The sequence below is a fragment of the Sebastes fasciatus genome, chromosome 5 (assembly GCF_043250625.1).
Source record: "Sebastes fasciatus isolate fSebFas1 chromosome 5, fSebFas1.pri, whole genome shotgun sequence".
NCBI lineage: Eukaryota > Metazoa > Chordata > Actinopteri > Perciformes > Sebastidae > Sebastes > Sebastes fasciatus.
In genome coordinates this window covers 8,921,648-8,944,792 of record NC_133799.1, presented here as the reverse complement: position 1 = coordinate 8,944,792, position 23,145 = coordinate 8,921,648, and the positions used below count along the sequence as shown (strand labels likewise).

The 23,145-nt window shown below is 41.7% G+C and overlaps 1 protein-coding gene across 2 annotated transcripts in view; it reads left to right on the top strand.

Moving 5' to 3' along the window:
* Positions 1–23,145, top strand: part of ror1 (receptor tyrosine kinase-like orphan receptor 1) — a 139,873-nt gene that overhangs the window by 96,450 nt on the left and 20,278 nt on the right. For both annotated transcript variants that reach the window (XM_074634913.1, XM_074634912.1), the window contains 2 exons: positions 2,664–2,954; positions 3,229–3,262. In XM_074634913.1, coding sequence (XP_074491014.1) covers positions 2,664–2,954; positions 3,229–3,262 — 325 coding nt within the window. The remainder of the gene's footprint in view (positions 1–2,663; positions 2,955–3,228; positions 3,263–23,145) is intronic.

Sequence of the window (23,145 nt, the reverse complement as noted above, 5' to 3'; positions counted from 1 at the left end):
TGTGTGGTGTGCAGAAGAGCAATAATATAAGAATGTGCACACACATGGGCAGTGGAGTGGAGTAGTGAGGAGAGAGACAGGAAAGAATAAAGGTCGTGAATGTTGTCCTGGTGGTTTAATTGATATCCATTGTATTAATACCAACGTCAACATCCTGCTGGAGGTTTTGTTCTGACTCCAGTGCTGCTGTGTTGTGTGACGTGCAGAGACAGGGCTGTACATATAAGGGAGACCGTTGGTTGTGTACAGTGTGTAGAGAAAGGAGGACAGATAAAAAGTGGGTGAGAAGGGAGGAGAGTGGTGGTGGTGGTGCGGTAGATGGTGGGAGTCTCCTCATATTGTCACACACTTGTTAGTACCACATTGCTGTGTTAAGCCTGGGGTTTTAGGGAGGACAACGTGAGTGTGTGTGTGCACTCCAGTAGAGGCTATACACACACACACACACACAAAACACACACACACACACACACACAGAGGCTGCACGCCAAGACAAATCCCCCACTTTTCTTTTTCACAAACACGTAGGCACTCATTTTACACACCTCATGACAATATGTTAGCTGCAAGCATCAGATCACAAGGGTGGTGGCAGAGAGTACCAAGTTAAGGGCACCAGCATGCCAAAGTGCTTGTCCGATGGTTGAACTATGTCTGAATCCCTCTCCACACACACCTTTCCTACGTCATGTGCACATCTGGCATTTCTTTCTGACATTTACACAAACTTCATGCCGCGATCGACCAGCTGTGTGGAGGTGAGACAGTACGCAGGCTCTATTTTTTCATTCTTTACTCTTTTGCAAATGAGTGCAACACTCGGAATGCTTTTTGCCTTTCCTAATTTAGCACTGTTAGGTGATCTCCTCAAACTAAATCTAACTTTGACCTCAACAAACTAACTGTAACAGTAACTCTCTTGCAGATTCATTAATGTTTAAGGGCCTCTCTTTGCCCCAAATAAAAAAAGGGCTTAATTCAGGGCAGAATATCTACCCGCACACACAAACCAGTTTATACCAGCTATTACAGGACAGAATTTCTTTTTTCTTCTTACCAGAACTATTACATACCGGTGTTATAATTATCTTGTTGTTCTATTAACATGTTTTTCCTGCTGGCTTGTAATCCTTTTTCTGTAGTATTACTACACTTAGGTATACTGTATGTACACCTTAAAGGAACAGTGTGTAACATTTCGGGGGATCTACTAGCACAAATGGAATATAATATTCATAACTATGTTTTCCTTAGTGTATAATCACCTAAAACTAAGAGTCATTGTGTTTTCGTTAGCTTAGAATGAGCCCTTCATATCTACATAGGGCGCGGGTCCTCTTCACTGAGTCCGCCATGTTGCTCCGCCATGTTTCTACAGTAGCCCAGAACGAACAAACCAAACACTGGCTCTAGAGAGAGCCTTTCACATTTTTACGTTACCTGAAGGCCACCTTAGTTCTCCGACACGCTTGGGAAACTTCGGTAACGTGAGCCGCAGAGTGCAAAAACCGTGGTACTGCCAGCCGCCGCCTGACTTCCGTTGCTCCTAAAGTAGCGTTATTATGGTAAGGATGGCCTCTGAGCGAGGCCAACAGCGTTACCAAGGTTTTGTACTTGGTGGCTCACGTTAACAACAGCCTTGGAAAGGGAGGAGTGAGCGGAGGGGTACTGAGTTGGTTGCAATCTGCAATCACACCACTAGATGTCATCAAATCCATCATCAATTTCCCGGACATGTGATTTCATCAGACAAACGGATGTCTTAAAAAAAACAAATCAGAAAGCTATATATTTTAATTAGTGAAAAACTTGAACATAAAAGTTCTGTTGTCCAGTGCATAAATGCCCTAACTAATGAATTTACATTGGGTGGTAAAGATTTAAATGTGTGGGTGTCCTTGCATATGTGAGTGTGTGCCTCTATTTTTACTCCTCAGCCTCTCTATTCACACAAATTGAAGTGTGTCTGACGAGTATTTGAGATTCCCTCTGTATGTGTTTTTCCTCCTTTGTTTGTTTTGGCCAGTTCGTGTAACCAGGAGCATTTCTGCATACCTAAGATGGGTTTTGGGGTTGAGGGAACTTTCCAGACGTTTTTCATGACATTAACACCAATGTTTTCTCTGCACATTAAACTCTTAGGTGGCCCACAAAATTGTTTTTTTCTGACCACCTTGAGGAAAAATGTGGTCCTGGGAGATTATTATACAAAAATGTTTAGCTCATTGCACTCATTGCAGCCTCATATTAACTCCTTAAGGTTGTTTGTTGTTCTTCAACGTTTAGCTCCTCAACAACTCAGGTGATGTTACCTCATAAGCTCATTGAAAACCCTCTGGCTTCATGGTGAAAAGTGAAATTAGGTGTCACCACAGTAGCAACCACAACACATCTTGCAAAACCAGGCTTAGAATATGTGTGTCTGAAAACACAGTTGTTTTACCACTATTGCTACTTTTAACAGCAGCATGTTTTATATATCTTGCTCTGATGTAGTCCAGTAAGTGTTGTTTGATTTATGTTCTTGGCCTTGTGTAAAATAATGTTTTCCATCTCCTTTTGTCTTTTACTCTCTTTAATCATCTCCCTCCTGATGTTTCCCCTAACTCATCTTTCTTTATCTCCCTTGTACTCATTCCTTTCATCTCTCCTGTGTCCTCCAGGGCCCTTCTTCATCCGCCTCGAAGCTCCCATGAACAACATCACCACCTCTCTGGGCCACACGGCCGAGCTTTTGTGCCGCGTGGCCGGCAACCCGCCGCCAACCGTGCGCTGGCTGAAGAACGACGCCCCGGTGGTGCAGGAGCCGCGACGGATCTCGTACCGATCCACGACTTACGGATCGCGCCTCCGCATCCGCAACCTGGACACCACCGACACGGGCTACTTCCAGTGCGTGGCCACCAACACCCAGGGCACCGTGTCCACGACGGGCGTGCTCTTTGTCAAATTCGGTAAGAGAAGAGTTAGAGTGGCGACAGCAGTATCTGCCAAGCATTTTAAAACTTACTGGCATGTAGAAGTGGCTTTATGACGAGTGTTTTACGCACTCACTGTGACAAACAAAGACATTTTTTCCTACTCATCTTTTCCGACTAGAGATCTGGCTCCTGTCAGCAACACTCGTCTCCGCTGATTCTTGCTTGCAGCTGGCAGCTTGTGCAGAGAAAAATCTGGGAGCAATATTGTTTATCCTGTTGTAAAAAATCCCCTTGTCTTCTTTTCCAGATCCACTCCCTACACTTCTGGCAGGAAGGCCAACGTAAGTCTCTTTTCCTCTATCCATTTTTCTCTCTGTCAGTCTATGCATTCTCTTCTTACCAGAATGTAATGCAGAGGACCGTTTCAGGTAGATTTGCAAGTCCTGCAGAGCTCTTGGTTGCAAGTATGTTTTTAGTTTTGATACCTTGGTACGTGTCAAAATGTGACGCACAAAGGGAGAGAACGAGATAAACTAATTTGTTATCTACACTGATAATCATAGGTGGGCCTGTTTCCGAGATGTCCATAATATAAATTGAATTATAGAGAAAAAAAAGGTCATGACTTGATAGATAAACTAAAAGACAAAGTTACAGTTTGGTAATTTGATTAAAGACATATTGTTGACATATTGTCTGCTGATACAGTCTGAAAACTGTCTTATATAAATCTTAAATCTTATACTTCTCATAGTAATCCATTGACTGGTTGCATAGAGCCACCCTAACTCACTCTGCAGCATATTCACTGAGTAATCACTCACACTATAACAAGGCTTGGTCTGTAATTTTGCATTTTATTGGTGCAGATCTCGGTGTGGCTAAATGAATATTTAATACAAGCCTGTAAATCCCAAATGTCTGGTGCTCTACGCTGCTGTTTCTGCCCGACCATCACAGCTCACATGGTTCACATTTGAATATGAACTGAACCCACTCAGCCGTGGGCCACAGTGGGAATGTGGACCATGTGGTCTCTGTTGGGCGGGAGCAGGACTCCGCACCAATCACAAAGCAGATGTTGACTCGTAGTATTGGAGAAATTGGGTTCATTTACTTTCAGCCGACTCTAATCGTAACGGACTCAACTCAGAATGTTAACAAATTCAAAACCTGTGCCAGTCATTTAATTTGAGGGCAATAATGAGACATTAATCTGCATTCAGGGCTGTAATGAAGTTATAATAATTATGAGTGAATGTCCTGTGTCTACTAGCGAGTTCAGTTGATTAACTGAAGTCTCCTGGAAATGAGCAGTATAGAAAAATGACGCACATCTGTCTCTGTGGTTTCTTGTTATATAACGTTTTATAGGGGCCTAATTAGCCGCCAGCTGTGTGAATGTACAGAAACCAACCACGGTCCTAATCTCTAACATGAACATGTACAGCAAATTAAATAAGGTATCGAGATGAGCAAATGAAACCAAACCAAACCAAAGAAAGTATTCATAAAGACAGACATTTTCATGTTCTTGGCCAGAGCAATGCTGCCGGCCAAATCAAAATTTAGATTGAGTCTGGCGAGCTTCCTTTGCTTTGTTTTGACGTCTCCTCAGTGTTGTGGGGATAAAACTCTAAGAACTTTCTCAGTCCGTTTGATTCTCGCAGGATCAAAGCAGCTAAGCTGGATGATTTTCCCCAATGACATTATGGCGAGGCTCGCTGCCATGTTCCATGCGGCGTCCTGTGAATCAAAACTGCTGGCACATGGTGGATACAGACACTTACTAAATCCACTCACACACCGAGACGACTGCACACACACGTTTGAGCGTACATGCGTGCTCGGTTTCAAACATCTGTTTCTACCATTCCTTTGTTTACATGTTTTTGATTTTTTTTTTTCCTTGTGCAACTAAATTGCAGCTTGTTTCATAGATGAGACAGTTGGCTCAAAGAGAAATCACAATGCAATTATCTCAAGGGAGTTACCAATAAAAAGGAAAAATCAAACAAGCTGGCCTAAAAAAAACAGAAACACTGTGACAACACTGGAAATAAACTAAAATGGAAAAATAAATGTAGATTAGGAAATGGAAGGATGTGATTTTGGCTAAATTACATGTTGACGTAAGAGATTATCGGGATGACATTGCTAATCCAATTAAAGTCTGTGTGCTTTCATAAAGTACATGTACACATATAAGTTTATGTGTATTTTGTTTGTCCTGGAAAAAAAATCTATCGTTTCAGGAATTAAAAAAAATACTTTCTGCTCTTGCTTCATGATCATTTAGTTAATTAACAGGCTATAAAAGTCAGTGGTGGAATGTAACTAAGTACATTTACTCAAGTATAATACGTAAATAAAATTGAGGTACTTCACTTGAGTATTTCCACGTTATGCTGCTTTATACCTTTACTCCTCAACAATTCAGAGGCAAATATTGTACTTTTTACTCCACTATTACTTTGCAGATTTATATTATTACTGTAATATAAAATATAATTATAATAAATCAACTAATACGTTATTATAGATTATTACACAGCTGTGTTGAATACTCAATTCTGATTGGTCAATCACGGCGTTCTGTAATTTCTCGATAACAGACCGTTGCTATGTATAACAGACCGTTGCTATGGGCGCAGCTCTGATGACGGACTCTGGTGGACCGTTTTTGTGTCAAGATATTGATTTCTTAAGTAAGAAGCCGTGTAATAAGAAGAATAATGTACAGCTAGCGGGTCATTGTTGTGAAAGAATCCCCTTCAGGGCGGGGTGCAGCATCGCCCTGTCTGAGATTCTTTCACAGGCTTCACACACTAGGCTTAGGAACCGGAAGGTCGCTGGTTCAAGTCCCCCGCATGGACCAAGTACTGAGTGTAGACTGGTAGCTGAAGAGGTGCCAGTTTGCCTCTTGGGCACTGTCAAGGTGCCCTTGAGTAAGGCACCAAACCCCCAACTGCTCGGGGCGCCTTTCTTCTTCCTTTCCAGCTGATGAAATCCTACAGAAGCTTCTTGTCTTGTTTTCAGGACTGCTATAATCTCAAAGATTCAAACTCATTGAGGTACAGCTCTAACACAGAGGACACCACATTACACTTTGCAAGCTCGAATAAGTTAAGTTCTCCTTGTGTTGTTTTTTTTCTGCCAACATTTGAAGGAAAACGTTGCAGTCAACCGAAGACCAACATGTGATCATGAGTCTCATTACAGTCATTACAGACTTCATTTAAACGGACAGGGGCCTCCTTTGACAGCGGCTGCGGCGGTGGACTGATCTTCATTGCTGCTCATCATTAGTGCCACGGCCAACTTATTAGCTGTAAAGGGAGGTGGCAGGCCGTCAAGGAGACAGGGTCACCTAATGATGACACGTGATGACCTGCGGTCGCTTACCTCATACCGCAGCTGTTCAAACGTCAAAACTTCTGCTCCTTGACTCAGAGTTTTCGGAAAGACATCTGGTCCAGGAGCTTGTCAATTTAAGTGAAATATACTTTTTGTACCTCCCACTGTCTCCCATCATCTCTGTATGCAGCAGAGAGTTTTACATGGAGCCCTGTGACTTCCGTTTTCTTGGGATAAATTAGCCTTAATATTACTCACAAATTTGGGGGAAAAACTTCTCGCCACCCAGCTTGTTGAACCTGAACATAACACGAACTTCATGTCCTCAGTGTTGTCTTTGCTCCGGTCTGTGCTCTGATTTCCATCCCCTCTACGTCGGGCTTAAGTATACACTCTGCGGTGTGCGGGACATTACAGTGTGTGTGTTTGTATATATCGTCAGGGTTGGGTTTTCGAGAGAAGCCACAGGCAAACTGAGAGCTGACAGCCCAGAGGTTTAAACCAGAGCAGAAAACTACAGCAGAGCAGATCAGAAATACAGGAAGGAGGAGACTGTCAGGCTTCAAGTAATTTAACGTTTGTTTCCGGCAAGCCAGATCACGGACCAATCAGCGTCCTGTGAGGAGCTACTGGCAGTTACGGGTGTGGCATAGGTGTGTGTGACGCGACACGGAGAGGCGACTGTTCGTTCTAAACAACAATAGCGGCTCCTTAGCAAAGATGCTGTGATGGCATCATCAATTATATGAGAACTGGAGATGGAAAAGACGTTTTCGCTCTTCTCCCAACCGGCTTTGAGTTTGATTGACAGATGGTTCATCCAATCACCTGCCAAGTATTATTTAAAAAGTGCCCGCCCTTTTCCAAACAGTTTCTAATGACTGCTTCTCAGATGGTTCTGTGTAACAAACCATCTGGCGCGTCAGCTTAGGAAGTTTGAAGCACAGGCATTTTTAGATTTCTAAGTATTCCTTCCAGAGCTGTTTTTAAAGTCTTTTAAATCACGTCCATTTGAAGTCTCAAGTCATTCAAGAGAAGTTTATAAATAAGAAAACGAAAGCAGGTCCAAGTCAAGTTACGAGTTTTCGTCAGCATATTGTAAGTTAAAATGAAAGTCTTTCAGGTCTCTGGATGTTGACCGTTTAAAGCATTCAAAGCATTTGTTAATAGTGTTTTACTGAGTTGAGATCAAGTCTTTTCAATATAGAGGCCTGATAATTAAATATGTAAGTTTGTGACTAAGGCCTGTCTGTTGCTGTCTTTTTATTTTTTAATGTTCCAGGATTTTGCATGATCAAAACTTGAAAACTTAAAAAAAAAAAAAAACACTTAATTAAAGGAATAGCTTGATGTTTTGGGAAATACGCTTATTCACGTGTTTGCAGAGAGTCAGATGAGAAGTTGATACCACAGTTAGTTAAACAGCAATAGAGTGAAACGGACAGCCTGACTCTGTCCAAAGGTAAATAAATCCTTATGCCAGCACCTTTAAAGCTCACAATTTAACACGTTATACCTCATTTGCTTAGTATAAAAATTACACGTTGTGGTTTTATGGGGGGTTAGAGTCGGCCTTTTATATGAAGTCTGAGTCTCACAGCAGTCCAAGTCAGGTCTCAAGTAGTGACTCAAGTCTGACTCCAGTCCAAGTCTAGAGTCTCACATCTACAACTCTAAATCAGTTTAATTTCTAATCCTGAATTCATCAGAACGCCACCAGTTATCACTAACTAAGAGAAAGATCAGTACACTGTGCCCATGCTCCTCCTCTTCATTCTCCTCTCTCCATATTCCCCCTTCCTCTGCTCCCCTCCTTGGAGATGTTTTAATAGAGCCAGAATAAACAAGGTGAGGGGAAAAAGTCTCGCCTGCCAAAATTAGACCCCCAACTTTCCCCGTCTCTCTCTCTCTCTCTCTCTCTCTCTCTCTCTCTCTCTCTCTCTCTCTCTCTGTACGCTGCCACACTTCCTTCATTTGCAGAAAAAAAAAAGATGGAGACGGCGGGAGAGTGAAGGGAGTGAAAGAAAAACAGTGTTAGCAGGGTAGGAGGAGGATGGTACCATTAACATGTTGTTCTTTGATTCCCGGGTTCTGCGGGGTCGGCAGCGTTCAGGTGTGATTAGCTGCGTGAGCCGACGGGAGGTTTAGCTCGGATCAGAGGCAGTTAATAACTCCTAACTGAGCAGACTACAACTGACCTTTACGCAATTACACACTCACTTCTTCATCTTTCTTTTCTTTCTGTCTGTATTTCCGTTTTCTTAGAGTTTTCTTTTCAATTTAAATTAAATAGTTCTTCATCAGACACATGGCAGGACTGAAACTGAACTTTAAATGACTTATTACTTGTAATTCTTTTCCTTCTGTCTGTTGGAGCCATTTGAATGAGTAAATTAATCACAGAAAATCAATGAAAGTGTAGTCAGAATTGAAAAGGAACATGTTTTCTGAGCTGGGATGTTCCTTTTAAACTACTATTAGTCATGATAACTTTCTTTTAGCTCTTCAATGGGGCATTGTATGTAGGTTGGGGGTTGGTAAAGCATGACACATGGCTTACTGGTGTGTGAAAAGCCTTTTTTACCTGGGATTTTGCGCCATGTGTATTGTTAAAGTAACACGTAACTATAATCAATATTTTTTATAATAACAATGGATAAAAAAATGAAGTGCGTAATGTGAACGCGCAGACAATGATCACCCGTCTCTGTTTCACGGCCCACAACTTTACTGTTTTGGTTCAGTCTCACTGCTCTTATAGTGCCATTTATAGGCCACAGCAGGCAGCTGTTTTTAGTGGAAAAGCTCTGATAAACCCACAAACAGTAGACAGACAAAGTTAGCACCCAGCTGGTGAACCAGTGTCAGAAATAATCGGGGGCGAAGGGCAAAATTGGCCCGAAATTCAAGGTATTATCCCCATAAAGCTCAATCAAAATGGTGTGATGGTACTTCCGAATTTCAAACATCGGTGGCAAAGATTGCCCAAAATTGCCCTGTGGTGAACATAGTGGAGCATTTAGCAGTTGCCTTCAGGAGTTGGTGGAGACCAGAAGCAGACTTACAAGGAGAGTGAATATTGTACTTACATTCATCAGGTGGCCAGAAACACGACTCCAAATGAAAGCTAATGTTGCTTTGTGTCTGCCGAATGTGTAAATGAGCAACTTAAAGGATGTCATTGTTGTGTTTATAGCTTATTTCCGCTAAAACAAATCAGTTATTGCAAGTTTAACTTAATTATTTCATAATTTCTTGTATGATTTCCAAAATACAGCAGCTTGTATATTTCTAAAAAAGTGTTGACTCACTGGATGCGTACGTTTTTTTAATCCGACAGCAGCGATAAACAGACTTTATGCAACGTTGCGGCTGATCTGAGAGTCTCTGTCTGTGTTTATAATAGAAGGGTTTTCTCCCTGTTTGAAATGATTAATACCACTACACCCTGGCTGTCAAGGCTGTTTAAATTTCTCAAAACTTTCCCCGCCGCTTTTCTCTCAGCACTGGCAAAAAAAAAGCAATTACAAAAATAGCTGCTTTTTTCCCCCTCTCTCTTTTCCCTCCACCGGGCCTTTCTGCTCTCTCCTCTGTCCGCTCTGTACTGCTGGAGAATAAAGAGGACAGGTTTAACAAAGAACAGATTCCCTCTGTACTCTATTGTTCTGGCTCCTTTTGTGTCTATGCTCTGACCTTTCTGCTGCTTGCTTATCTTCAATCTTCCTGTCATTTGCTTCAACATACCTTTTTTTATATTGATGATTGACAGTATTTGGTGGAAGACGTGCTCTGCTGGTCTTTTTCTCCTTCAAACATGAAACAGCCTTATTTGAACAATAATTTACTTTCGCATGTCGATTCAAACCACTGTTAACAGTAAATCCAACATTCACACATGCCTGAAAGTGCTGGTTTGTTAATGATTATGTCTATACGTATCAGCTACATCTGCAATAAAGTAAGACATTTATTTACTTTTTGTAACTTTGCAATTAATATGTCAGATCTTGTTTGGGTGTAATTTGACGACTCGGAGTGATTAATCAGGCGTGTTTAACTGCAGTGTAAACACACACGGTTTAACTTTTCCTGCAGCTTGTTTGTGTACATACATCCTGTGTATCTGCGTGTGTGGCTGTGCGTCGACTCTGTAATTAGCCAGCTGTCAACACGCTTAAATTGACCTTAGGAGCTGACGTGACAGGGACCGCGAGGCCCGCGCTGCAATCCAATTATACAGTGGAAGCATCAAAGAGTTAAAACCCAAGGAGTAATCTGACTTTGCATCGACAGGAGCGTAGCGTGCGTGGCTCACCTACAGCGGAGCATGGGCTGATTGACAAATTAGTTTAAGGAAGTAGTTTCCAGAATGTGTAATGACTCGAAGATGTCACACAACATTGATCTTTAAGCTTGCTCAGGCCTGTTCAAAGGTACTAGGCGCTAAGATATGTGTGTGTACAGTAATCATAACAGATTTATTGATACCCTGAAACCTATTTTCTCTTTTCTTATCTGCTTTACAGCAGCTGTTGTGAAAGGCTTGTACTTATCATGTCTGTGCGATTAGCATCTGATTTATTAAGATGTCAGGTTAATTACACAAGCAGGGCCTGCAGATGCCTCCTAGGTGTGTTCAGTGAGTGAAGGAGGATGAAAGGATGCCGTCGATGGGGTTTTATCTGGCAAGAATCAGCAAAGCATCCAAGATCCTCATTAATGAACTGACAACATGTCAAAGCATTTACTTAAGCTGCAATGAAGCTCTTAAGTGAGCTAATTATTTAGGGAGTCTGTCATAGATATTTTGCTCTCAGCTATAACTTGCTCAAGATCTAGACAGACGGGCAAACCAACAATCTGTGTGCCATAAATTCAAGTTGCCACAAGGTAAATGTTTGATCAATCTAGTGCGATTACAATATATTAGCTGCTCAATGAACATTAAGTTTAAGGAGTACAAAGGCACAACTCCCCGTCCACTCCTCTTCCCTGTCTGAACCTGCGCCTTCACTTTTTAATCAAAACAACTTTTAAATCACTTTTTTTTTTTTTTAAATTTACATTTTTCCACATGAAACTGACCCTTGCAAGTTGCAGATCCCTTTGTAAATCCAAAAGAATGTGCAATCTAACATAGTTATTGTGTTTCCTCCGATGTTCCCATGATCCCTCGTTAAAGAAATAGTTTGACGTTTTGGGAAATATGCTTATTCACTTTCTGGCCGAAAGTTAGATGAGAAGATACGTCTCTTCCACCAAGTGCTAGTTTACAGGGGAGACAGCTAGCATGGCTCTGTGTGAACAAAATGTTCCTACCAGCACTTCACAGTACGAGCAACATAGCAACAGGCTACATGTCATTTTCAATGGAAGCCAGTGACATGAAGCTACAAACTGATGTCCGACACTTATCGCTGCGTGACGGTCGTGACGTGCTACAAATCAAAGTTGAGCTGGTTTCAAAGCGAAAACCTGTCATGTGTTTTTGTTTCACCCCGTTCTGGTCCGTCTAAAAAAATATACAAATAGCCAATATGTCTTGTATGTTCCTTGTTACTGATAGAGAGTTCAATCATCCAATCCACCAAACAACTCAAAACAAGAGTCAATTCCAACAGGAGAGAATACACTGTTTACCATTGGCAGAGCATTTTGGCAAATTTTTCTTGGGCACTACCCACATAATCAGCTGTGCTGCTCATCCCACAAATGCATGATCCTTACAAGTTGGACATCATTGTGAAGGTCAATAAACAAGCTTTCCAACGATGCAAAATACAATGCCAATTAGCATTGTAACAACAGAGAAATAATCGACCAAAGACAAGTTTCCGAACTTTTTTTCCCCAGTTTTATATACTAAATTAAGCTGTTGGCCGTTTTGTCGCTTGTAGTGTGAACATAGCATAAAGCTCACTAAGAACACGTTATATCATGTTTGTTTAATCCGTAAACAATGTGAAAACAACAATCCACTGGTTGCCCGGCAACATCACAGTGACGACAAGTCACTGCACCCGACCAAGAAATAGTCTGGCACACATCCCCCGTAAAACCACAAATCAGCTTCTTTAGAGGTGCTTGTAGATTTTGTTACTTTTGCAGAGAACTAGGCTGATTCTCCCTGTTTCCAGTCTTTATGCTATAAGCTAAGGAGAGCGGTATCAATCTTCTCATCTAACTCTCAGCAAGAAAGCTAATAAGCGTATTTCCCAAAATGTTGAACTATTGTTTTAAATGCATAAAGTTAAGAGATGCACGTCACTGATAGCACCTAGATGGCACACTGCAGCACATTGTTGGTGTCCCTGATGGCTGCAGAATCTGAAATGAGGCACTAAAGTTTAACGTAGTGCCGAATGTCCTGCTCAAGGACACTTTAGTCTGAGAGAGATGTAGGTTTAAACGCAGGTCCACAACTTTAAAACCAGTCTCTCCTCTCACTCTGCCGCCCTGCTGCCCCTCAGCGCACAGTATGTGTTGTTTTTGGTCACAATAGGCTCTGAGCTCAGACTGTGAACTTGTGTGCGCTGTATTGAGAAACTTTGGATTTTGGTTTCACTTCTCCTCACCTCGGTGCCAGCGTCAACACTGCTGTGGTTCTCAGATGCTGGCCAGGATTGATGATGATTTGCTCCGCACCACAAGCATCGCACCCATTCAGACTGAGGGGATGACAGGCCCACTCAATTTTTGGATGCACCGCTCCTCTGCCACATACTGATCCACTTCAGCACTCCACATCAGACCGACGCAGGGGGTTTTACTAAACTTATTTCAATTTGGGATTGACTCTGGAGCTCTTTCAGACACTATTCGGACCTGCCAACAACAGCTCTGTACCACTGGAGCTTTCTTAACCCGTAGTTTAACCAAGAGCTCTTGCAGTATTCCCAAATTGCTGATTAGTCCGGTTAACTGCCAGACATGGAAAATAGATTTCTTGGCAAAAGGTAAAAAGGGCATTCTGTCAATTCACCGATACACAAGTAAAAACAAAGACAGCCTGCTGAGACTTTCCTCACCTCTGTCCTCTAGTCCTTTTGCACGTCCGGAGTAGACTGGAGCTTTTTTTTTTTCTCTCTTCGGTCTCGAAAAAGGCTTTTACCCACACGCGGTCACACATATGCACACCTATACATAAAACACAGAGTCAAAGAACTGCACACGCAGTTACTCTTACGAACCCTATCTCTCACACGTGTTTAGTTAAGCCCTCGGTGGGTCTTAATTGCCGTCTTGTTGTGGATTCTTTTTAGCACAGTGCTGATTGATTGGGGATCAGGGCCCTAATATGGCTCATTGGGGACAGGCCCTTTGACACGGCCTGGTCCCAGGGAACCGGCACTGTTTGAAACCAGAGCTCCCACTGCAGCCCCCTCCCACAAGCCTGGATGCCTCCGCGCTAAATGCTGCCCAGGTCAGGGCAGCTCCACACACACACACACACACACACACACACATACAGGCAGACACATGTGAACACACACACGTGGGGACTGTCACGATGTGTAGCCAACTTTAAGCATTAAAGCAATTTACATTATTAGGCGTTAGTAAGTGCGTAAGTCTGTCTTTACACGCTTTACCGCACACCGCGAGTTTCATACACAACTCATTATGAACAAGGCTTTCACACTCAGCTTGGACAGGGCCCACTTCCTGTTTCCTGTTTCCCAGAATCCCCTGTGTCTGTCTGTTGGTGATCCTGTTGGCAGGTCTGGTCAAGGTCAGGTCTGGTAAGAAAGTGTGTGTGTGTGTGTGTGTGTGTGTGTGTGTGTGTGTGTGTGTGTGTGTGCGTGCGTGCGTGCGTTCTCCCTGAGGGTTACAAGGCCTAGATGGGGTTTGTGGGGTTTCCCTGAACTTTGCCCTAAACCTCCCATGAACACACATACACACACACACACTCCTGCAAAGAAAACACACACATATGTACGGACAAGTATGCACAGAAAGTGTTCTTTCTTTGCCCTTAGTGGTGGTGTGAGAGAAACAGAGGGAGGCACAGTGTACGAGTGAGTTTTTCTAGGTATAAATAGAGGCTTTTGTTCGCAGTTCGGTCTGAGCCAGGCGATATTTAACAATTTGTAGAGCTTAACAGGATCAATGCAGTTTGATGCAGTGTCGGTAAAGGAAGCCCTTTCAGTTGAAGTCAGTTTATCAATCAGTGTGTTGTAGTTATTGGTCCTGGCGCCTATGAAATTGCATACATGCAGTATGACCACAGGACTTTTTGGGTTGTGATAAAGCAGCACTCTAAATTCAGCTCCAACGTCTTCTTCAGAGAGAGATATTATCAGGAAAACATTTGAATGTCAAGTTCAGACAACATAGGAAGAAGACTGATGCGGTACTTGATGGTAGAGATTCTCATTACAAGCATTACAGAGTCATTAAACAATAAAACATAGGATGAACATTGATATATGTTATGTGTTATGTTTATCATTGAGACTATAGTTTAATCAATGAATCATCATCATTTACCACCTTTATTATACTCAATATACCTAACCCCTACAGTATGTTTTTCTTCACCCTCCTGTTTTCTTCCACTCCCGACCTTGTGCCCCTTTTACATACCATAGTAACAGACAAACTTATCCTTCACTAGTTCAGTGTAGTGTGGAGGCATCTTTAGGCGTCTTACAATGTTATTAGTTATAAGGATCATTAACTTTGTTGCTTGTCATCATTTCCCCTTTCAACAAATCTATTAACATCTGTGGTATAAAGCCCAAATAGTCTCACAGTGGCCTGAAAGTGAACTGTGTGGATAGGGAGCGGCTCAGTATGAACAGTCTCAGGCTGCCAGTAGTCGATGACAGTAAAATAACTTGTAAAAGGGAGCAGATTTCATTTAAGCATCTAGACGCCTGCATTCTGCTCCCAGATATGTTTTTGTAAAGATAAAATCATTTTCATATTCAAAAATATCAGTTGTCAGTGTAACCTGAATTGGTCTCTTAAGGCCAGCTTGTTGGGTGGGCTCTCCTGGTCGGCCAGCCAGAGGACACATCACATGATGGAGATAGAGGGCGAGAAAAGGGAGGTGGTACTTGAATAAAAAAAATTCTTTAACTTTTCTACCATTTTTACAGGAGAAAGTACGTCAAGCTTCAAACTAAATTGCCAAGATACAGATGTTTGTAGCACCAAAAACCTCTAAAAAGGGACAAAAGGATTTTTTTTTTCTCGGTCAACCAAACACTTCACTAGGCTGATATGATGACGGGATATTTTCTAGTTGTCATCCCTCCTCTGTGTTTCTTTTCTCTTCCTTCAATCAATTTGCAGCAGTTTTTTTTTTCCAGGCAGAGACGACCCTAGACAGGAAGTTCATATAAACACACAGAAAAGCGGATATCACATAAACACATACTTGGACCATGTTGTAAATATGGGTGACAGCTCTTGAGAGTGTGTGTCAGGCCCTTGTGCCAACTGAATAATGTCCTGGTTAGCCCCCTTTGTTTTTAAGAGTGCAGGAGCCTGTAAATTATCTTTTATTGGAAGATCCGGAGACATATCGTCTCTAGACTGTTTTGAAAAAGCAGGAATATTTAGTGTGTTCCACTACTGAGCCGTTTTGTGATGAAGTGTTTCGATAAACCTCTCTGTTGTGCCCACATTCCTTTAGCTTGGCTTGTCTGTTTGCAAGCAATATCCTTATTTTCCCCTAAAAACCCCCCGAAACTTCAGAAGGCATGCCTGAACTCTCTGAACGTCGGATGTGGGTTTGATGTGTAGGCAGAGAAAGCAATAATTGCAGTGATACATATAGCAGAGGAAGAGGTTTTCCAGTCAAGAAAAACACCAACTAGTGTATAAGTCATCGGCAAGTCATCAGTATGTCTTGCAGCTGCATTGCATTCTGGTATAATGAGGCTACTGTCAAAGGATGCATTCATGACTGCAGAGAAATGAACCAAGAGTTTAAAAAATTCTTATTTTCTACTGAAAAAAAAACAGAAATTTGATCCATTGGACAAACCATATTGTCATCATCTGTTGTTTAACGTCTTTGTGTGAATGTCTTAAGGTGGATATCCTTTAACCAGACTTAAGCCCTTCTTGTTTGTTCTCTGTGTCCTACAGACACCTTTGACATCAGAGTGTGTAAAGAGGGATTATTTATGGGCTCCAGAGTGCGACAGTGTTTGCCTTCCCCACAATACATGCCTTTAGTGACTCTTAATCGCTCTCATCAAGGATTATTCCACTTTCCTCAGGAAGCCACGCTCGTGTTCAAACGTGTGTCTTCTTGTTCCTGAAGCACCGTCAGTAGCCAGTCAGCCAAAACATGTGTCCTCCTGTCTTCTTTAAGTGTCTGCCTTTGTGTGTTCAGATTGGGATCTGTGATCTCTGCAATAAGTCATAAATCATGCAGGGCAGTACGTTTGTGTGTGTGGAGGGGGGGTTTACATGCTGTCTGAATCACAGAAGTAGCTTCGCTCTTGGCTATCTCTTTCCCATGTTCTTTCTTTACTGCTTTCTTTGCTTTTCCTGTTATTATTATTTCCACACGGAAAGGCAGCCTGGAGTCAATTCAAGGAATGCTAATAAGAAAAACTAAAGACAGGCACAAAAAAAAAGGAAAACGAGCATGGAGTTTATAATACTGCTCCGGGGGGAAAACTACTTTTTATAGAAATACATCATATTTGTAACACGCCTTTGTCGGCACTAAAAGTCAGTCTTTTTCATATTGTGTTGAATCTTCCTGATTGAATCGGGTCTTTGTGGTGTTTTGGGTCACACACAAACACGTACTACATTGTTCATCAGCTAATGCCGAGAGCTCCTAACTCTTTCCAGTCCTCAGCCTCCTTCTTTTCCTCAATTATCTCTCATTTTCCCAATTTTTCTCTCTGACTTAACTTTGCTCTTCCTCTATATCCTACATTTTTACTTTCCCTTTATGGTTTTTTATGCTTTCCTAGACCTTCTCTATCAGTCTATGTTATTTGTTCTCAGGGATCCCTACACCCAAAGGGTCAGTTATTAGTCAAACCAAATCCTCCCACCCTCCTCCTCTAATTCACCTCTCTAGTAATGGATTTCCCTGTGTAACCTCTGTGCTCCGTTTGTTTGTGTGTGTATGTGTCTGTCTAAACACCACTGGGTTTATGTTAGGTTTTAGGAGATGTATTGCCCTCCTATCCTGCTAATTGACAGGCTGATTGACACCCTCACTCCCCAAACCCTCAACCCCCCTTTGGACCTCTTGATACCCCGCAGTCCTCCAGGGGAAGTGATGTCACCAGGTCAGGGGCATTGTGAGGAGTGACGGGATTGATGTAGGGTCCTTCTCTGCATGTCGAATCACCGTGTATGTGTTAACCCTGTTATTAAAGCTCTTTAGTATCATCCTCAGTCGTGAAAGACTGGGCCTCGCAACAAATACTTCAGCAGAGATCAGTCCAACTGATGTGTATCTGAGAGGCAACTCTGTCAACTGTCAAGTCACATTCTGTGAAATGTTAATATACTGTTAATAACTTTCTATCTCAAATCAAGAGGATTTCATCCATAGGCAGTTTCATAAAAGCTTTAGCATTTCCTGTTCGAACAAACCAACACCTGCTGCGTCTTCTCTGGGAAAATTTCTCAGACTCACTGGAAGTGATGCAGAAACTATTTCTTGTTTGAAATAAATACAAGAGCTGAGTATTTAGCACGAGCAGAGATAGCCACCGTAACTGAAGGCCATGTTCAGGCCGACTATAGCCCTGCATTCTGCGTTGGCCGATCGAGTGCGTGCAGGTGGACATTCCTGGTAGATTGCTTTGTAACATGAACGGCATATTTGTACTGTTTACCTGTTTATGAAATGGTTGCTGCCATCACTGTGATAACTTTCCACAGCAGTAAAATCCTTCCTCATAGTGTTATGAACAGTTTTTGAGCGTTTTGGCACCTCCAGGTCTGAAAAGTGAAGCCATTGTGGAAGTGCCTTAAACTTGCTTTCTTTCTAATAGCCAGCAGGGGGCGACTGATACAGATTGTATAGAAGTGTATGAGAAAATGAGCCTACTTCTCACTTGATTTATTACCTCAGTAAACATGGTAAACATGAGTTTATGGTCTCAACCGCTAGTTTCATGGCTTCTTCAATACAACATGATGTTCATTTAGTAAATTATGGTCCCATTTAGAGTCAAATAGACCATAAAGCAGGGTCTGCTTTAGGGCGTGGCTACCTTGTGATTGACGGGTTGTTACCATGGCGTTGTTTTGTCTTACAACTTTAACCCTTTCATAGTGTGTTTTCAATTCATTAAAGTTAATTGTAGCATTTTGGTCCCCAAAAAATGTTTTATTCAGCGTTCGGTTGTTGGCGGTTGGGCTCCACCCTCTTCTTTCACTTCTGGTTGCAAATACACAAGATGGCGACGGCCAAAATGCCAAACTCGATGCTTCTAAACGGCAGTCCACAAACCAATGGGTGACGTCACGGTGACTACGTTCCCTTCTTATAAACAGTCAATGCTGTGAACATGGTTTTCACTCTGGGCATTGACTAAAGTGTTCAATAACACACTGCGTCAAGCAGAGCCTCCTCGTTCTTCAACGAGATCACTGCACCGGTCCCCACATTGAGGGCTCCGACAAAATACAACGCAGCGTAATTTGTAATTAATTCCCCAGAAGACAAAATGAGTGGCGCTGTGATAACTTTTCATTTAGTTGTAATATCCAGTCTCATGGTATTGCAAACCGCAGTGCAGTGTTTTGGTTTCTGATACTTAAACTGGACTTCCTGGATAGTCTTGTATCTTCTCACCAGTACCTGAAGCAACATTCACACATCAGTGCAGCCCCTTGCATTTTATCTTCAAGCCGAACAGACAAAGGAAGTAGCGTCATACACAGGGAGTCAAACTTAACCCTAAAATACAAGGGAAACCAACACGACTACTTATTTACCAAAGATGTTGCTAAACTGAAAAAAAATTAAAATGAGAAGAAAACCTACCAACTGAAATCCACCGTCGCTGTCCTCTCCACATCATCTCTCATGTCTCTTCTTGCCTCCTTTCTCTTTCAGTACGCTCTGAATCTCTCCATCCTCCTCTCTGACAGAAGCCTCTATTGAGCGGCAGTAACACGAGGACCCAGGAGGGCTCTTTCTTTCTCCATTGTGTCCTAACGCAGTGCCTAGTTGCCCTCCCTCGCTGCTCATTCCCAGTGCGGTCACGGGCCGCTGGCAGCCACAGACCCGAGTCAACCTCAGCCTCTGGTGGCCATTTTGGCTCCCCGTCAGTGAGATATCATTACACGCTGCAACCACACATGCATTCTGCAATTCTCCTATGATAATTGAGTTACGCTGTCTATAAGCGGACACCAGTATAGCGGGTCCAGCTCGTCAATCTCTGCCCCTCAGTTATTGTTGGCTGTTGCAAAATATCAGTATGTATTTCACCAGCATTGCATCGATTTTGCAACATGTTATATTTATGTTTTGCTCAGTAGTGCTAATTCTGTGGTACTTTTTGTAAACGGAAACAGGCTGACTAATGCCGAACAGGTTTTGTTTTCTCATCCTCTTTTTTTATGATCTGTGGCAGACTCATTTCCAGGGAGGAAATGCAGTCTCTTGAGGACAGTGACCACACGATTGTCCATTGTTTCTCCCCCTCTCATCCTCTCATGTCCATCCGCTCCTTTCCAGATCTACAAGTGTCTTTGATTTGTTGTTGGACACCTTCCCTTTAAATACACACACACATCTAATCCTTCTAACACCATGCACATGTTTACAGTCACAACAGTGTGGTATCTCTGTGAGTCATTGAGCTCAAGAACATATTCACTGTAAAATAATACACAAATGCCCTAAAAAAAAGAAATACTCTAAAGAACTATACCAGTGGTTTTGCACTTTTCAACCAATACACTACACATATACATTTTAGAAGTAGCTTGCTAATTTGCATCTGTTGCCCCTGGCCAGATGTTAATAAGACATCCTAAAAAACAGTAAGAGTAAAACAACATGTCTTGTAACATTAATGAATATACAACATAGTGGGTATCATGCACAAAATAGTACAACACATCTTTTTTAAAATTTTTAAATTTATTTTATTTGCACACACATAAAACTTCATAAAATCCAGATAAAAATAATAAAAAATGTGACAGGAGATGTCAAGAAGCAACGGGTTTATATAACGAATCTCCCCTCAAGGTAAGAAGAAAAACAAACCGTAACAAAAAGGGGGGAAAAAAAGAAACTAAGCTAAAATAATTAGAAAAATACAACAAAAAATAAATGACAACAAAAAGCACACAAAATAAACAGAAAAACGAATCAATCAGCAGACAACAATCCAATAAAAACAAAAACTGCATGAAAGCGTATATGTATATATTCAGTATATATATATAGTATATATATTCTCTTTGATTTTTTTATATACAGTATAAATATACATAAACATATACATAAACATATACATATACACATGCATATAAATACACATGTCAAGAATTAATTAGACATGAATTAAATGCAATGACAATTTCCTTTTAAAATATATATAAATATGAACCCATAAATGTTTAGTTTAGGAGGTAGAACTTGCAAAAACACTGGCATGGCCCCAGTTAAAACCACACATCCTGATTGAATAGTGCCCTCAAATCCCCTGAATACTCTCTTAGCTCATTGCCGTTTCAAAAGTCCCCACAGTTCATATGAGTATGTTTAAACAACACATATAGCACAAACTGAGGGGGCATCCCCAATCAGGATCCTACAACTGTGGCCTCACGCTGCCGGCAGCTCATCTCCTCTTCACTCAGCACCCACAGCAGCTCCTGCGAACGAAACCCTGAAATCTAAGATGTCATCAGGATCCGCCCCTTGCCTCCTCCTCAGCCTCAACTCCCATCCTTTCTATATCCCCTGCAACAAAGAGAGCGTTGAGTTTCACATCCCCTTAACCCCAAAACTCAACACAAACCTGTCATCCCAGCCCACAGCTTCTTGATGAGAAGTTTACACGCAGGAGGCCTGAAGATTTGTTCCATAATCAAAACATGAAGAAAAGTATAGACCCAACAATGAAGTGAGTTTATTCTGGAGTAAACACAGCATGTAGCCACAGTAGTGATGTCCCACGCCTCTTAGGGTATTTTGGAAGGTATTTTAAGGTACTTTTAAAGATGCGAAAAGTTTGAATTAGGGCTGTCAAAGTTAACACGATTATAACACGTTAACGTGAATTTGTTTTAACGCCATTAATTTCTTTAATACATTATCGCAACTAACACATTAATGCAACAACGGTGTAGCGGGTTCAGCTAGAGTGAAGATACAGGTATCATATGACACTAGAGAAAACCTAAGGAATCCATTGGTACCAACCATGTCGTACTAGCTTGTTTTAAAGGAGACTAAATATCGCTTCAAAGTTACGCAAAATTTTGGCGAGGAAAAACTGGCATGGTCAAAGGGGTTCCTTGACCTCTGACCTCAAGATATGTGGATGAAAATGGGTTCTATGGGTACCCACGAGTCTCCCCCTTACAGATATGCACACGTAATGATAATCACATGCAATTTGGGGCAAACACCATGCAGTTTTTTATATTTGCCCACTCCCGTGTTGATAAGAGCATTAAATACTTGATAAATCTCCCTTTAAGGTACATTTTGAATAGCTAAAAGTGTGCGATTAATCACGATTAACTATCGCCAATCATGCGATTAATCGCGATTACATATTTTAATCGATTGACAGCCCGAGTTTTAATATTTAGCAAATGGTAAATCACTCAAAAATATCTCCAGGATTAGTTGTTTTTTCTTAATGCTCAATAGTCTGAACTGTTGTCTTTTTCCCAGCAGTGTGGTTTGATAGATCACACACTGACAATGAAACTAAGGATAGGAGTGCGGGTGCTTTGCTATGCCATCAACAAACGCACCATCAAAAAGCTGATTCTTTGGCATTGTGGATTCTCTTTTTACTTTATTGGTGTATAAGTGATTGTGTGTTTCCTTGCTGCTGTCGGTTCTTAGTGTCCTGCATTTTAAAGTTGTTTTTGCAGGAGAGAACCTCATGTTGAGAAGGAAGTGTAGGGGAGGATGGGGGTGGAGTGTTGACAGTTCCTGCTAAGATGGTGAGAAAAGATAGGCTTGTCGTTTTGATCGATTGCAAATTTTAAAGGAATCCAGTCTTTTTGTCTTTAGTGCCAAATTGAACTTCTTTTCGAGGATGATTAAGCCTGGAGTCGGATCTGAATGAATCATCCATTTTTGTGGGCTTCACATTCAACCTCCTCAACTTTCCCTCAAAACTCTCCCTTTCCTGTAAATGATACATTTGTCAACAGTCCTCCTCAGAGCTTATAGCTCTCGTCTCTGAGGCCAGTGGATGTGTGTCTATGTGTCTCTGTTTGTGTCTATATACCGTAGACTGTATATATAGATGGATGATATGGCAGCTCCCCAAAAGTGAAGCCAAAACATCTTGATCGCCCCCTGGTGGCTGGCTGCAGTATAGGTCATAAATCCCACCCTCTCCATGTTTGTGGATGGGACATGGGCCAAACTAAAAAGTCAAAGTACACGTCAAATACATTTTTCCCAAAGATGGTTTCTGTCATTTTAGGTAGTCCTTATCACGCTAATGTATGTTCACGTGTTCATTTCTCTGATAAGTTTGGTTTTAATTAGTTATGTGATGCTATAAAAAGGGGGTGAGACATCATGATTGACAGCTGCTCTTAGTGAAGTAGTCGTGCAGCCAGAGGCTCAGGATTTGTACGAGAGAGGAGATGTAACTTTAACTTTCCACAACCGTCATGAATCTGTGTAATAGAACTTATGTCAATTTGATCATAAATG